The 17,540-nt window shown below is 36.6% G+C and overlaps 2 protein-coding genes across 9 annotated transcripts in view; one reads left to right on the top strand and one right to left on the bottom strand.

Annotated features, from left to right (window-relative positions):
• Window positions 1–11,789, top strand: part of LOC124169724 (protein Gawky) — a 94,727-nt gene extending 82,938 nt beyond the window's left edge. For all 8 annotated transcript variants that reach the window (XM_046548452.1, XM_046548459.1, XM_046548469.1 and 5 more), the window contains one exon: window positions 1,002–11,789. In XM_046548452.1, coding sequence (XP_046404408.1) covers window positions 1,002–1,427 — 426 coding nt within the window. In that variant the 3' untranslated portion in view covers window positions 1,428–11,789. The remainder of the gene's footprint in view (window positions 1–1,001) is intronic.
• Window positions 11,718–17,540, bottom strand: part of LOC124169765 (E3 ubiquitin-protein ligase ZNF598) — a 25,883-nt gene continuing 20,060 nt past the window's right edge. Inside the window, exon 7 of the mRNA XM_046548481.1 lies at window positions 11,718–12,503. Within this exon, the coding sequence (XP_046404437.1) occupies window positions 12,276–12,503 (228 nt within the window). The 3' untranslated portion in view covers window positions 11,718–12,275. The remainder of the gene's footprint in view (window positions 12,504–17,540) is intronic.

The raw sequence follows: 17,540 nt of genomic DNA, 5'->3' as shown, positions 1-17,540 counted from the left end.
ATGTCGGGGAAAAAGGAAAATAAAAAATGACGATTCATCATCAAAATCTTATGCTGGGTAAAACTTCTGTACTGCAATGTCCTACTCCCAAAATGCCATTTAAGTGGTGCTTCTCCTATATAGAGTAGTATTTGGTAAAATAATCTCTTGAAATAGGCAGGAAGAATTGTGAAAATTTGTTCATTAAGTCTTCAAAAGTCATAGAATACCCACTTTATATGAGTAGCCACCCTGAAGGTGAGCCATTAACTTTGTTTTCATGTTTATCAACTTCATTATCCATCTCATGTCAACTTTCCTCAAGTGTCAGGTTTTCTGTTACTTCAGCTGAGCCCTGGATTGTGTATTTTAGTAATTTTCAAGTTTAAGTTAGTTCTTGCTTCATTTTGTGTGAAACACATTTTCATTCATCAAGCTGGTAATGAAAGCAATGCATCATGTGATATTATTATGGAATTCTACTGTGTGAGTAATGTCCTGTTAAGGTTCATTCCAGTTAGGAGAGTCATTGATATGTCAGGGAAATTAAAATCAGGACTGGTAGTAAATGTGCAGGAAATTAGATTTTGGGTTGGTAAAAAATCCAGAGGCATAGCAAAATTATGAAAATCAGGGTTGAATGTGCATTGCTATTTTCCATGGACGAGGTGGGAGTTATGTTTCTTTCATGGTTTTGTGGCAGTGCCTCGGACTGACTTCTTGGCATTCAACTTTATTTCTGCCATCAGGGAAATCAGGGAAAAGTCAGAGGAATTGATAAGGGAAAGTTGGTATGAACTCTGCTAATGGTTGACAGCTGAATACAGTTTTATGTGGTTATCAGTCTTAGAATTTCAAATTTGAGTTCACATTTGTTATTCTGAATTTGATTTAATGTTGGGTAATAAATTAAGTAAATTTGTATCCTTGGTTGACATTTCCCAATGATTTATCCTCTTTTTGTTCCTGCTCCAAATCTGTAAGGGAGAGGTTTTACTATTTTTTATTTTCTGCTTTTCCAGGCTCAGGGTGCCCTAAACAACTGTGTTTTGGGCAACACCACCATTTTTGCAGAGTCTCCTGCTGAGTCTGAGGTTCATTCATTGCTGCAGCACTTGGGCCATGGTGCGCAGCAACCACAGCAACAGGGAGGTAGTTCCACACCTTGGGGCATTCGTGGAACTGGGGCTGCCCCTCCAGTTGTCGCCCCCAATCCCCAGGCTCATTTTGCCCCCGTTGCTCCTAATTCCCAGTCAGGTCAACCTCCTTCAAAGGCAGCTTCTGATGCTTGGAGTGGTGGGGGAGGCAGTCAGCTTTGGCCTTCTCCGTCTGCATCTTCCCTCTGGGGTGCTACTCCCTTAGATGGTGGCAACGATCAACATCGTGCCACTCCATCCTCGCTTAACTCCTTCCTACCTGGAGACCTTTTAGGAGGGGAGTCCATGTGAAGAGGTATTACTGGAATACACGCTTCCAAAGGAGCATGCTTTATGCCCAGTGGTGGGCCTTGCTGTGAGTATGAGAGCTGCCAATCTCAGTGTTTGAATTTGGTCTGAAATTGTTAAATGCATTACACTTATGCCTCTGTTGGACATGTACATTTTGATTCCCGAGATCTCACATGATGCTCTTAGGTCTCTCGGAAAAGAATGCCGAATTCCTGAGCTCAAGGAGGCTTGGTCATTGATCAAACATATTTTCCATACAACTGTGCTGTGACTTGTGAGTGGCTTTTAAAAAAATGTGACTTCTCAGATGTTGAGTGGGAGCTGTCTCTCTGTATCCTGCCATTACTGCTGCCATGGCATGATGCAAAATTTTCTGATTAATCCTACCATAGAATGGGAGGCATTTCATTGTTTTAATGCTAAAGCCTTGTGGTGGTAACACCCATAAGCTGGTTCCAAGAGATAAAATGCCAATTATAGTTGTAAGTGAGATGAGATCTATTGTGAAAATTAATTATGAATGACTGTGGTTTATGGTATGTACATTTTGTGCTTAATTTTTGCCAATATTGTACCAAAAGATAATGTTTACCTAGATTAAGGTAAGTTAAGTCAATAGATAGTAAGTGCATAGAAGAAGATGAATTCACTTGATTGGGGTGTACTTTCAACTGCTCCAGAATCCTTAATGGTAGTAATCTGCCAATGAATGTGATAAAAACTGTGCAAACTTGTCAATTGAGAAAAAAAAATAAAATAAAAAAAATACTATTTGCGGGTGTCAGATGAAGCAGTATGCTGAGTGCAGTGCATTAAGGGATGGATTGTGGGTATTCGAGGGTTGGAGGAGAAAAGGCAGCGATTGGTGTTGTCAGTGGTGCTACTGCTGCTTAACTCATGGAGATAAGAGACGATGAAGAAGTGCATCAGTGATACGTACACACATCTTGGCTGTTCGATAAAAATATATATAGATATATGCATATATATATATAGATTCAAACACACACATATATATACATATATATGGAAAAGAGTACAAGTGTTCAAGTCATTTTGAAACCTCACTGCTCGAAAGCTTTGATGTTAGGCATGTGAGGTTCACAGTCCATCCTTGCCTTTTGCTTTTTTTGATTATAAAGAAGTCTGGAAATACCTCTGTGACCATTAATAGGTCTTGTGATGCATTCATCAAGTCTGGACTGGGCAGGCAGTGTTCACTATTTGAACCACCTATTTGAATGTGAGCTCAGCTTTAGTAGATTAATAATATTGCACAAATGGAAGTTTACAATAACCAATCACTTTTCAAAAAAAAAATAATAATCCTTACCAATTAGTATTTTCCTTACTTTTCCAGTATTTTGTGATGAAGTGCCACTTGTGTTTCATAAATGTATTTAAGGGAATCTTAATTTCCCTTTGATCAGGAGAGAGTTATAAATTTATAGAAAGTAAATGAGGAAATGAGCCATATCAATTGTCAAAGAAGAATTGATGATTCGTACTGCAATGTTATGACTACTAAGTGAGATGGTATCAATGAAAATGTCTGCCAAATGATTTTAAAATTATAACATGGGACTCTCTAGTAAGTGTTAAGTGTGAAAAACGACCATGTTGGAGATGCCTAAGGGGGATACCTAATGATTTGCAATCCGGCCTTGGGTGTTACTGATATTTCTTCCAGTGATCTAATATGTAATTTAATAATAAAAGTTAACAGATGTAAACTAGAGCATAGGATTAGTTATAAGTTGGCTTCAAACGAAGTCCAGAAACTGAAGTTGTGCATTATTTTGTTGTGTATACTGCCTTGAGTGTTAAGATGGGTTGGGCTTTTAATAGGATCCCCTCTTGTAGCTAGTATGTGATATATAGAGATGTTTGGTGGTCATAGGAATCGGTTGTCCCTAAGTAAATAAAATTGGGAAAGTTGTGTAGAATTAATTTTTCTGGTCAGGTGAAAAACTGTTAACTCTTACTCAGCTATTTTTATTTTGGATTGATGGATGTAACTCACTATGGGTTGTTATGTTATTGCCACAATATGGTTTGATGGGTTTTGGGAAAAATAACCATTATTAAGGTTGTACCCATGCTTACATAGACACTTGATTTTTATGAAAAATTATGAAAATGTGCCTGTCACTTGTGACTTATGTGAAAGGGAATATATATATACATATAATATATTTAGTTTTAACTCAAGAGGATAAATTTGGAGTGGGCAAAGAAACCTCTCCTTTCTTTTAATTTTTTACTGCCTTTGATACTTGTGATGTCAAATTTGAATTTGTCTGTAGGCATGGTTGCAAGCCTTAATGTGGTGCATGAATTGCACATAATGATACAATTTCCCAGGATATCAAGTACTCTTGTGATGTTTTTGAATATGTTTCCTTCCCCCATCTCAAGGTCCATTAAGGGATCGAAGTTACTACTTGTCGCCTTGTTGGAATCTTGCATGGTTTGATGTTTTTAATGTACGTGTTTACTAAGTCAAGATGTGTGATTGCTGCTGTTTGCGTAATTGATTGCTCATAAAAGTGTGTGTGTATGTGTGCCTGTGTATTTTGAGTGGTGTGTGTGTGAGAATGGATGTTGTGCTGCTAATTTGAGATAACAAGGCAAATTTGTTCTATATTATTCTACTTCTTACCTTTATCTTTTTGTGTATTTGTGCCTGGACATGTGGCATTGTAAATGAATGGCTATTTAATAATGGAGGATATTTAAGTTACTTGGGATCTTTCTAGTAAATGCAATCAACTGTGACCAAATGTTGTGTTATAATCTTTGATGGGATCCCAAGTTTGTAGTATTAGTTTGATTAATCTTTTTCTGTGCCCCCTTAAAAAGTCATTTGACAATAGTATTGTTGTGCAAACTCCCATAGGATGAAAAATGACCTCCATTATGGGCTGAAAGTGGTTGTGGCTCAAGAATGCGATGAACAGTGGCCTTAAGGCATTGGCCATAGTCACTAATTATGGTTCCAGTGAGAATTTGGGTGAAGAGTAATGTCCATTTTTTTCTTTTTTTATACAAATATATATATTGTTGAATTACAGCATCCAACTTTTCTCCTTCCAAAATGTCTGCCAGTTCATAGAAAGTGTATAACGCATTAGATGGGAAAAATTGTATGTGTATGCAAGTTTTTAATAATGTGAGGTTGTCAGGTCATACTGTATCTTTAGGAAAATGTATGTATAGCACATTTACCGTCCTTAACATAACCAACACTTAACTATTTTTATGCCATTGAACGGAGGAAGGCGGCCTTCTGGAAACATATTACTGCTGATGCAAAAGCTTTGGGTTAGATTCCATAGATTGTCTTCTTAAATGGAATTAATTTTTCTTTTTTCAATCAAACAAGGGTTGCACATTTGTTTAATTATTCTTTATTGAATTAAGGGAAGTTAAGATCCCAGCAGAAGGTGCTTTTATGCCTTAAGTGGCAATAATTCTCTCATTGATGTTTAGTGATTAATGCTGTACAAGTGTTAAGGTTGCCGTGGTGCAATGTGTGGTTCATTTCTGAAGATTTAAGAGTTAGTTGGATTCCATTGGGGGCTAAAGATTATTACATAAATCGTGAAGATCATTTTGTAGTTAAGTGCCATTTTGCTAGTTACCGCCATCAAAACCTGATAAAGAGGGCTAATAATCATAGTCATGAAGAGAGTGCAGTAATGGGTTGAAGTACAACTCAAAATTTTATTAATCAAATGGTTCCTTTTTTGACCCTATGATTTCTCACATGCAGGAATGCAACATCTTCCTTATTATAAAGTACGAATAAAATCAGTGCATTTTAATGGGATTTCTCCCCACAGATTGGGAGAGAATGTACTCAAATTAAAGTGCAGTTGCTCAGTTAATTAATTTGATTGGGATTGTAGTGTCCTTAACCTAAAAGGTATCAAACAAAATCTGTTCTACTTGGTGTCACTCGAAACACCTACGTAGTTCTCCATGAGAAGGTTGAGAGGGAAAGTGATATCTATTTAATTAGCATTTCTATTGACTTTGAACTTAACCCACCTTCAATTTTTGTGACCATTCAGTGGTTTCTGAGTACTTCAAAGTATGAATTTTAATTAATACATATATTCCAGCAATTTTCCACCCTTAATGCTGAAAATTCCGTAGAACACCATGAGAGAATTGGGCAATTGTAGGGAGTTAACCTATTGTGAATGAAGCTCATTAAAGTGGGAGGTGCATTGTTAAATACCAAAGATAAGAGGTTAGACCTCACAAGTCTCAGACTTAGTGTCTGCATCTAATGTGCAGGATGTCAGATCCAATCATATTTAAGAGTGATTCTTGAAAACTTGTCGATAATTTTGTGTCAAGTGTGAAGGAAGCAATTTTCCAGATGGACCATCCTAGTTAATCATCCTTCTTCCATGCATTTTTAGCTAACTAAAGTACCAAAACTAGGATGTATTCCATTTTATGAGGGGTTGTGAATTATGGGGTGATAGTTTAGTTTTCAAGTCAGAAGGCGTTTTCTATATTATTAAGCTATCCAAAATCTAATGGGCACAAGGATTGAAACTTATGAAGTACTCAAGTGCCTTGTGTTTTGACTTTTGTTAGGGTAGTTGTAACTGTGCAATGTTTCTAAAGAGTTACTTACAGCATAATAATGTGAATATCTTGGTAGTGGGAGCTTAATGGACATGAAGTACATCGGATTGATGTAGTGTACTGCCAATGTTAATTCTCAGGTGGAGGTGCTGTACATAGTTGTTCAATGCTTTGTGGGTGTGGGTACCTGTAACCTATATTTATTAATTTACTCTTCCATATAGTTTACCTCATTTTCCCAGCCACTTCTCCTATTGAGGTATTAGGTGGATAGTATGAGCATCTGTGAATGCATTACCATTTCTCTTTGTGGTGTGAGGAGGTCTATGTATTTTTGAAATTTAAAATAATCATCCTTTAATTATTGCTCACCAGTTCTGAGTGATTGGAAATTGTTAAGGCATATTGTGTGGTGTGAATTGTGATGGCAGGATGAGAGAGTTTCTCCAATTAGATTATAGTTTGATGTGAAGGTTGATTAGTGGGAGTTTTATACTGAATGCTGTTTGTCCATTGCTTAGGCCGTGCTTCTGTTATTTTGATTGACCATGGTGATATTAACTGTTCCTTATTGCCAGAAAACTATAAGGAAAATAACTTGTATGGAAGGAAATATTCTCGAAAATTTTGCTACTGTGCCACGGTGGGAAAAGAAACCATTTTAGAATTTAATGACTCAATAATTTTCTGCTAAGTCATGGAATGTAACCATTGAGAAAATGGATGAAAGCTGTGCCTTATGGGTAATTGGACCTATTCTGGGGCTACTTATTCAATATCTTTTTCTTACTTGCCCTCTCTTAGTGAGTCAAATACATGTGAATACGGAATCCCAGACTTAGAAATTCCCCTTGCTCATGCATTGTTAGACTTAAGTTCAAATGGCATTCCAGGATAGTAAATGACTGCAATGGGCTCGTCACACTCTGAACTATTGTGTACCCTCCTCGTGGCCTTTATGTACTGGAAGACATCATTTTACATATCCCCACCTTACTTTTTTATAGTAATTTAACATTTTTCAACCCCATTCATAACAATAGCCCATCATTAATGCAGTCATTAGCACACTTGCTTAAATTTGGGGCTTCTGGACGTGAATAAATATGGGGTCTTTTTTTAAGCTCAGGAATGCAATGCAGCCTTCTCAAGTTAACGTGACACTAGTCATGCCAATAAAAACCCAATACTTTCTTAAAGCCTGGTCAGTTCATTTCTATTTTTGTTTTTGAAAGTATATTGTTGGCAATTATTCACTGAAGTAAATGCTCTCTTGGCTCACCCTCTGGTGAAGAAATTAAAAAGTACCATTTTACCTTATTGCTCTTATCTCTCAAAAGTGCTTAAGTAAAACTATTAAAATATATATCAAGCATAATTAAATAGACCTTCTTATGTTATGTCTTTTTGTGGAATACTAAAGATACCTTGTCTTCAGGGATTAATAGGACTTATTACATATCACAGTTGCCAGTTTTTTATTGGCTCTCTATTATTATTTGACCATATGTCTTTGAGTTCCCAAATATCTTATGTGCTCTAATTATCCATTCCTTTTGCGTGCGTTTTTATATCAGCTTTTTTATTTGGGGCTTATGTTGTCTGTAATTTTGGTGACACTTCGCAGCTTGGCAACTATCAGGAGCACACAATACTGTTAGGTTTCAGTCATTTCAGTGTAGACTTCATGCCAAGATATGCATGATGTAGCTGCTGCAATAAATCCATCATCAAGTGTTACATAAAAACTTAAAGAAATCCTCTTATTCATGTTCATATAGTTCATCCCAAATGCATTTCAATGTTGTCACAAGTAAGATCTCAGTGTCTCCATTTACTCACGTGATACATGCAATTAAAAAATAATTTGTTTGACAAAAATTGAGGCATTGGCTTGTCCAGTGTTTCAATTGATATCAGTAAGCCTGATGATTCTTGCATTGCAGGCTCTTTGGACTGATTTAACTTCATTGGTGAGAATTTTTCCCTCGTTCTCAAGATCAGTAAGGGAAATACATAGATGGTGTCCTTGTAGAATAGGTTACCTCTTGAAGTGGTGCTTTGTTGATTAGACAACTCAAAAGAAAACCTTGATTGTGATATTTCAATGTATGAATACTGAGTGTTGTATGTCCCTTATGCAGTTTACTTTCTATGAGCTCGGTGTGCACTCTAATGAGCTCCTATATGGACAAGTTGGGCTTTTAAATGGGTGATAGGTAGTACCTGAAAATGTAATAATTATTTAGTCCTTAAAAATTCTGATGTTCCCAAATTCAGACCTCAACTGCTGTCCTGCCAAGTACAAAGTGTTTAATTTGGCAGTCAAATGTTGCAATAATATTAAAGTACACGAGGTGACTTGCAAACACTTATTATTTTGAGGCTACAAGGTCAGTTCACTTTTTCTATGTGTATTGTGAATTGAATTTTTATAAGTATATTCCTTATCCGAGTGATTTTTCTATATATTTCCAAGTGTTTCAGAAAACTAATTTGGTTTTATTTTTGTTTTTGTTGTTTCTGGCAGATAAATGTATATTCAATCGTTAGACTAAACCAAATAAACAAGACTGCTTTGATGAATCACTGTGAAATTTAATACAGCCATATTGTAATTTCAGTGGAAAAATATTTTTGGAAACTGTCTCTACAGTTTTCATGACTGAATCTTAAAGAATAACCTGTGGTGTCTCATTCTTGTCATCATTTTTCCAAATATTTACTAAAAAGTTGTAGCTGGGCTTAAATGATTAATCCAAGACCTGAACAGTTGACTGAGGATTATTTTCCTGATGAGGTTACGACATGCTTTATCTACAACATATTTAAGCACCAGATTTGATTTTGATTGTTTGGATTTGAATAGGCAATCTTTTAGATTGTAATGATGGCAAGAAAGTGTTTTGGTCACATTAGCAGTATTTTGAGTAATAATCTCATTTTGCACGTACATCTGTTATTAAGGGCTAACATTAAATTTGCCCCAGGTTTCTTAGCATTATCGCCATCATGGTGTTGACTACTAAAATGCGCTTCTAGGTTGGTTAATAGGTATTAGCATGGTTGTAAGGTATTGATTGATGAGGTGCTGTGTATCAATGACTCTTTTGTCTTGGGCAAGTTCCTGTGTAGAATTGTTCTCATTTTTCTTTGGGTTTTTGTTTAGTATTGTTATAATATGATTTAGGTAAAGCTATAAAGTCTTTGTTATAATTTTAGGGCTTAGAAGTTAGCTGTTGCTCACATTATTATTAAATCATTAGGGCATTTTTACTTTCCAAAAGTTTGAATCTCTTTTTCTCCTGTTGTTAATGTTCGTGTTTAGGGGTCCATTGATTTTTTTCTTATTTTCAATTGACCATGAAATTAAGTTTTGAGAACAATTTTTAAGTGCCAAAACAATTTTAGTCACACTAAATATGTAAACTACAATAGTCTGTTTTTATGTACTCTTATTGGTTTGTTATGGCTATTGTCCCTCAGAACTTTGAAGTAATGTGTATTATCATCGCCCATAATAATTATAGACTCCAAAATTTTCTATTTTCGAGTTCTATTGTATAATTACACTTCGGTTGTAAGCGTTTAGTACTATAGGAAATTTATAAAGCATTTTCACAACACTTTGGAATTTGATAGAACTATTTTAATGCAATATTCCTCTATTGCAAATATGTCAAAAGTTATTTTTATGTGAAATAATCAGTTTATTTACTTAGTTTGGATATTTTATCAGATAATTTTGTGGAATGAACAATAGTCCCAGCTTGCTTCTTTCCCAAGTGATGGGACGCCTTGATGTGGTCTTCAGAGTTGTCATAATAAATTTTAGGTTACGACATTTATTGAAATTTTAAAATGATGTTATATGCTTTGTTTAACTTGTTTTCTTATTTTTGCAATGTGTCTGTTACCTATTGAGTTGTGCCAGTGCTACTCTTAGAAAATGTTTCAAAATCAAAACCAAAAGACAGTAGCTGTTTTAGCATTCATTGCTTTACATTGAGCTTATTCTATCCCTTTCAATTGCACTGGCATTGTTAGCAGTTACTGTAAATGTTTGTGCAAAATTCAAGGGATGTGTGAATTGTAACAAATATTACAAAATGGAGAAGTCCATGAAAATGACAAATACCATGTGGTGCAAGTTCAGATATCAGAATTTTACCTTCACATATTTGTATATTAAATAAAAAAAGTAAAAAAAAATGTTGATTGAAGAGGTATTATGTATATACATGTTGATAAAGTATTTGCTCATGGCGTAGACTGTGTTCACAAGTCTGTGTGATAACTTCTCAACTATGATCCTATCCTTTTCATATTCTCCTTGTAATCTACTTTGCCCTGCAATAGCGGTGAAAAATCATAACCATTCACTCAGAATTCCTTCGATTTGTGGTATTTCTGTTGCTTGTATACAGTGTTATAAATGAATCAATGTAATCATGATTGCTTTGTCATGTGTCTGAATATAAATATATTATATATATAAATATATAAATGTGTACATTCTGATGTTGTAATGTTGAGGTAGCATTATGTAATACTATTGTACTGCTATGCATTTGGAAATGATAAAGCAAATATCTTTGAAATCAACCATGCAAGAATCCAAAAAAATATAATAAAACTAAAAAAAAATCTGCTGCTTGTCCTCCATGATTATGGGTGGGGACAAATTGTTGTATCACCAAGCCACTTTGAAAGGCTGGGGAGCTTTGGTTTAGGTGTAAGGTATTGTGTGGCAGGTGGATTCCACAATCTTTTTAAAGAGTGAACTAATTCCCTTGGAATCAACAAATCGCTCAGGGCATAAGCTTTCATGTGATCTGTTTGGGGAAATTATATTTGAAAGATTTAAAAGTAATTAAAAAAATAAAAAAATTAGAAACTGCAGATGAAATGAAATTCTTTGTTTTGTTCAAATGAAGTTCAATGAATTGGATCAGTAAGTAAAGGAAATGATAGAATCGTGAATGAATCCACTCTGTGTTCTGTGTGTAATCTCAAATTGACCACCTCTAAGTCTTTGTAACAGAAAAAGTTGGCCTAACTAGTTATTAGTTTCTGGTCTCAAATGAATTTGGATATGGAGATAAATTGTCTTGAGCTTTTTTATATCATCTGTACTGTATGATATAACAGCGTAAGGGGGTGGTTGGGTCAAGTGGTGCACTGCTAACTCCCCCTTTGAAATTGCTCCAAGATAAACCAAGAAATAAAACCAGTGCCTACATTAAGAAATACCTCCCCTTTTCCTATTCCTTTGCTTCTTGCCCCCCTGGTTGGTTTGAGGAAGTGGATTGGTGGTGCATTTACCATTAAAATTGATCTGAACTACACTTCAATAGGGTGAGAAATGCTACCAACTTTACCAAGTACCTTAACGCCCTCTTATCTCCTGAAAATCTTGCAAAGCAACTTCGACTAGGCCATTCTTGTTCACATTTTTGCATTTTGTGGAGTATCTGTTGAAGACTACTCCAGAAATGGTTAATGATGGCAATAGTATTTGTTAACCTTATAGCTTAAGCTTGCCCTGAGGAATGATAAATGTGTGGGCACTGTATCAGCTCAGGGGACCAGGGTGGCAAGCCAAAATGTCAAGGGTGATAATGCTATGTATCAAAAATTGTTTCAGAATTAACGAGATTTTTGATTTAAATAATGAAGACAGAGTGCTTTTAACAATTTATTTATATCCTTTATGTAAGACCAGTATGCATTAAATAAAAGTTGTCCTCAGTGTCATATGGTTTTGATTTCTTGGTTGAGGAAACTATTTCTCCTTAATACCTTAGACACTACATTAAAATTTCCAATGAAATCATAAAGGATGTAAAAAAGGTAATGGTAACAGATTTAGTTTTAAAATTGCTCATAAATTTAAAACAATATATTATCATTACGTCAACAACATGGTTTAATTCTTGGGGAATTCTAAAATTTACCACCCATAATTACCCCTTCAGAAAATATCTTTATACAAAATAAGGCAGGATGTTTTTACTTCAAAAACCATAGTTATTTACAAAATACACAGTTCAAATGTACACACGGTAGAATTATTTACCACCGGTAACCTGCTGTCACACCTTATCTGAGTTCATCATTCCAAAATCAGATATTCAGAAGCAGCAGTGTTCGAGACATGATACTGTCCTCAAAATTACATTTTTACAATGAAAGTAAAGGCTAACATAAATACAATACTTAGAGAATGGTATCAAAGACCTTCTACCTAGTTGATGTAGCAACACTTGAGAATCCAGGTAGGGAAGGAAATGAAGCATTGCCACTAGATGGAAGTGCAGGAAAATTAGCTTCAAGGGCATGACTTTTAAGGTGAAACTCAAGGTCTTTCACAGAAAGAACTTGTCCACAAGAGTTGCAGCACTCCAGTCCCCAACGCTTCCAGCCGTGGTGTTGAGGTAATGCATCTTCCTCATGGACTTTCCACAATTCCTAATAAAAAAAAATAATTCTACTGTAAAAAGTCGATGCAAAATATCAATAACACCTACCATAATTGCCCCACCTGCTGTGTATTGGAAGAGGTACATTTAGAATCAAGGTACAGGGCCCATGATAGGGTAGAGGGGGCACATCACACCTCAAATGATGACATAAAGAACAGAACTTAGTCAAGGGCAGAAGTTATTCACCTGCCGCCTAAGGGCATAAAGCAAGAGGGGAAAAAATTTCATGTCTGGACTACGCTAGTCGTAAAATTTTTTTTGGGAGGGTGTTCGTATGCAGATAAAATCTCACATCTTTTGGGGGGTTAGAAACCTTTAACCCCGCTGAACTCTTTTAAATCACTCTCAGAGAATACTGAATTATATCAGCATGGTTGAAGTTTTCAACTCCACCAGTTAATGATGAAGGTACTGCGTAAGGGGAATAAATAATGCGACGAAGTGTACATATTCATTGCTGAGCAGTGAAGCTTGGGAGCAAGTATGCAATCTGATTCCTGGAGTGAGGATAAGGGAACTATTAACAAGAGTGTGGACAGGCATTTCAGGTACATATATAATTCAATATATAATTATATTAATAATATTGCATACATCATAAAAAAGATGTGATGTGGGAAAATAGGTACATAAAGAATATGGCAATTCCCTACAACTTTTCATGTACTTCTACTAACCATTTTCAGATTATCCTGTTTCGTGACACTCATTTTAGCACTGAAATATTTCATTTGTAGCAAAAATGAGGTCTAAACAAAGACCTTAGCATTTAAGTATTTACAGGAGTGTAAGTATTGGGAGAAAAGTAGGCAAACCAGCACAAAACCTGCATTTGAGATCTTCCATGCAATAAGTGGGAGTGTTTGAGAACAGTGGTTTCCAGACGCTATACTATTTGCTTACCATTGATAACATAGTGGCTGATTAAAGGGGGCACGCTATCTCCACAGTGTGGTAAGGATACAGTTCCCTGTGCTTAGGTGTATCCATAAAGTGCCACGCCAGGATTTGGGAATGACAGAAAATCAGCCATAATTGTATACTCAGTATCTAAAACTTATACTTTACAAGGCAGAGCATACATAAACAATCAAACAAGCTAAACACTAACAGGAATAAAGAAAATTGATCAGCAGAATCGCCTGAATGACTTTTTAAAAACTATAAATATACACAATAAAGAGCAAATAGGACGACGTATCTGCTGATAATACTAACTCCCTCGCCCCATTTCCTCTCCATTCTTCTCCTGTCTCCCTATGGATGGAAGGGCCCTATACAAGCCATTCACGTCTATAATATGGCTAAATATTTTCTTCAGTTCTTTGCATTTCCCAATAACTTACATGGTTGATTCATTTTATCTTCATCACTCTTCTGTAGCACCACATACTGCTAATGTTTCCACTCTACATTACTCTCTCTCACTAAGTACTGTCACTTTCAAAAGGTTTGGGACAAAGTTTGTGGCACAACTTCTGCTCCTCGAGGAAATTTAGTTCCCCTTACTACGCTTGTTGTCATTGGCTAGGCACCAAAAATATTTCATTTGCACGTGAAGGAGAGGTTAAATGGAGGAGAGGAATTAAATGTGGTGCCTAAACCCGAAATGGTTTGCAGCGTACTCAAGGCCATGCACTTAGAGGGAGATATTACTCGCAAATTTATAATTTTTTCCATTTATGTTAGATTTAACGATTATTTTGTGTGCATTTATTGTGTACTTACCCCAATTTTCACTGTTGGTTTGTATTTTACATATTATAAGACTAGCATCACAAGAAGTTTCAGTGGCCTAGGGGAGTAAGTGTGCTAAACCTATTCAAGGCATCTAAAAGTGTTGTTATCCTTCAGAATGCAACACTGCATTACAATTTTGCATTAGCTCGCAGCTACTCAGTTTATCCATGGTGTCGATGTACCAGCGTGTTGAGCAGTTAATTGTTGAGGTTATAAGAACTGTGACAGTGAAGTGAATAAGTTGTCAATTAAAGTAACATTTAGGCTACAACACAGAATACAAAATATAAATTAAATGTGGTGCCTAAACCCGAAATGGTTTGCAGCGTACTCAAGGCCATGGCCAGTGTCCTGCACGAGATTCTTCCAGTTTTCATTCATAACTTAAAATACCATACTGTAAGGGAGCATTATCGAAAATTCTTAAAAAATCTCACATGTTCAATCTACTTTTCATCGTTGCAATACAATCATGTCATCAGATGGCAATGAAGGCCACCACACACCTGAGCAGCCGGAATGCTCGGCTAAATGACAATGTAGTGTTCGGTGCATCCACATGCACCAGAGCGACCTGACTAGCAGCGCCGCAACCCGTGCAAGGGTTGGCCGCGGCGGTGGCGGCCAAAATCAACATCGACAACAACGGTTTTCAGTGAACCCCTGGTCAATACTGCAGGCAATACTTCTGTCAAAAAAGAATAGATTACACCCAGAGAGAGTAAAAATGTTGATTTTTTAAAAACAAAACCTTGAGAATGAACCAGTGGCTGCCTGATGTAATATGACATATTGGTACCAAGAACCGAAAAAATTTAAGAACCGACTCATCCTTACTTATAATACATAAAATACAAACTGACAGTGAAAACAGGGGTAAAGTGCACAGTAAGTGCACATGAAATAATTATTAAATCAAACATAAATGGAGACAGAATGATAAATTTGCAAGTAATATCCTCAAGGAGTAGAAGTGGTGTCACAAACTTTGTCCTAAAAAGTGACTGTACATTAGGCCGGCCCTTATTTTTCAGAATTGAGAAAAGTTATGTTTTCCTAGTCTCAAAATGGTCCAAATGAGGTTCATATTCACGTGTTAAAATTTGGTTACTTTAAAATAACGGCAACCCGTGCCCCAAGGGCCCTAAGTACTGAGGACCCTCAATTGAGATTTTTGGGGCCGAAAAAGTGCTATTTCTATGTAAAACGTAAAAGTAAATCCCTTTGGCCTTAAGGGCCGATTTTCTGTTTGTTTTGACCTATTTCTAAGCATTTACGAGATATCGTCCGTCGTAATGCCATCCACCCCCCAGGGCGCTACCCCGCACCGCGGCGCCGCTGAGGCACGGCCCGCACCACTTACTAGAGACTTCCCCTCCACCCCCTCCCCTCCATCGGTAAAGACTTTGCTCCTGCTGGCAAGATTTACATGCTAGTGGTATTGAAGAATTGAAAAGGCACCATTACCGCATGATTTGTTCAAAACTGCTCTTTGTGTGCAAAATGTTTTAAGTATTTCACACAATTCTGTTTGTATGAAGGAATGAAGGAAATGACCAGGGCTTCCAGGGCCATAACAGTTGATAGAAATATTCAAGGAATAAGAAACGAGGCAGTCAGTTCACATTTGTAGATCAATGTGGAGAGATAGTTATTTTTTATTGACATTGCGCAAAGGATAGGAAGTGCTAAGTTTTTCAGGATTTAAGGAGAAAAGTGGTGAAAAAACTAGTTTATCATGAATACACGTGACGTTCATTTTATGAATAGGCTAACAAGAAAAAGTATGATATCAAGACTAAATTCAGTGCAGTGAACTGGTTGGAAAGGAAAGTGAAGAAATACTTGACTTAAAGTTACTTACATTGAGAGAAGTACTGTGTGTTTTTCTCTAACCTAATGGGTTTGAAATGTATAAACTTAGTGCGAGAAAAACAGTAAGAAATGCGTTTAATCCATGAACCAAAACGAGAATTCCTGTTATTACGGAAAATAAGGCGATTGAAAAGTTAAAAAATTACACAACGAAGGGATAAACTTGCGACGACATAAAGAGAGAATGGAATCTACCGTGGAGATTTAAGGAAGAGAATCTTTCACAACAAAACTTGATGAATTGTTTGACATTGCAAGGGGTGGTGCCATTGAATTTTTGACGCACGCAGTTAATCTCTCGGATAAATGTGCGTGGGAGGAAGAAGTAAAATTCTTATGCAATCGAATAGGAGCACAAAATGCAGTTATTGGTGGAATAGATTTCAATATGCTCAAGAAGAAAGAAAAAGTTGTGGTTCTCCGCTCCTTGTGCTGCATCTGCTCCCAACAGTGACTTTCAGATCCTAAAATTACGGAAGTGTTAACCTGGACATAGCGAAAGGAGTACAAAAGAGGTTTTCAAACCACTTGTGGTACCTGATTGAGGAGTTGGTAGGTTTTTCATTCTTTGACGATTCCTTTTCTGGGTGTGAATAGGAAAACGTGATACGCCATATGAGGACACGTGAGGGAAAATATGATCCACCAAAGATGGCATTCTATAAACGTAGAGACCTGACCACGGTATCTATATCAAATTTTGTCACTACTAATTGGAGAAAGATATTTAATGCATTGGAAATATGAACTGCATTCTTTGATAAGCCCACGCAAGAATGGTATAAACATCCTGATTACAAGAACGATTTGCAAATTATTCGGGGTCTTCAAGCAGTAGATGATTGTGCAGAGAGAGGTGTGAAAACAATTCAAGATTTTAAGTCAACCACGTAGAGGGAAGAGAGCTTTCAAAATTAATTACTAACAATAAGTGTGAATTTTCATCGTAGCACAACCCCTAATGTCCGCAAATACACTTTAAATGCCAAATATGGGGTGTCAGTGAAAGATTAGAAATATGAAAATGTTATAAGGGATTGAACGAACTACGGCCGTTAAACAGTTTAAAGAAAATTAATTCCCCAAGGCCGTACTCTTTGATGGGCAGATGGGAGTGAAAAGTAATAATGCTAACACGGGAGGTAATGGCAAGATAGGACACTAACTGAAAATACAAACGTGAAACTCACACACGCACCTCGCGGATTTGCTCAAGGGAACAAATGACCGCGTGGGACACACGCACTCACGCACTCAGGTTTGCGGAGCTCTCGCCCACGACAGTGACCCACTCACATTTGACCTTTTCGTTTGTGTGAGTGGGTCACTGTCGTGAGCGAGGGCTCCACAAACCTGAGTGCGTGTGTCCCACGCGGTCATTTGTTCCCTTGAGCAAATCCGCGAGGTG

The sequence above is a fragment of the Ischnura elegans genome, chromosome 1, assembly GCF_921293095.1.
Source record: "Ischnura elegans chromosome 1, ioIscEleg1.1, whole genome shotgun sequence".
Lineage (NCBI taxonomy): Eukaryota > Metazoa > Arthropoda > Insecta > Odonata > Coenagrionidae > Ischnura > Ischnura elegans.
The sequence above is the reverse complement of the archived record's forward strand: the minus strand, read 5'-3'. Positions and strand labels throughout refer to the sequence as shown.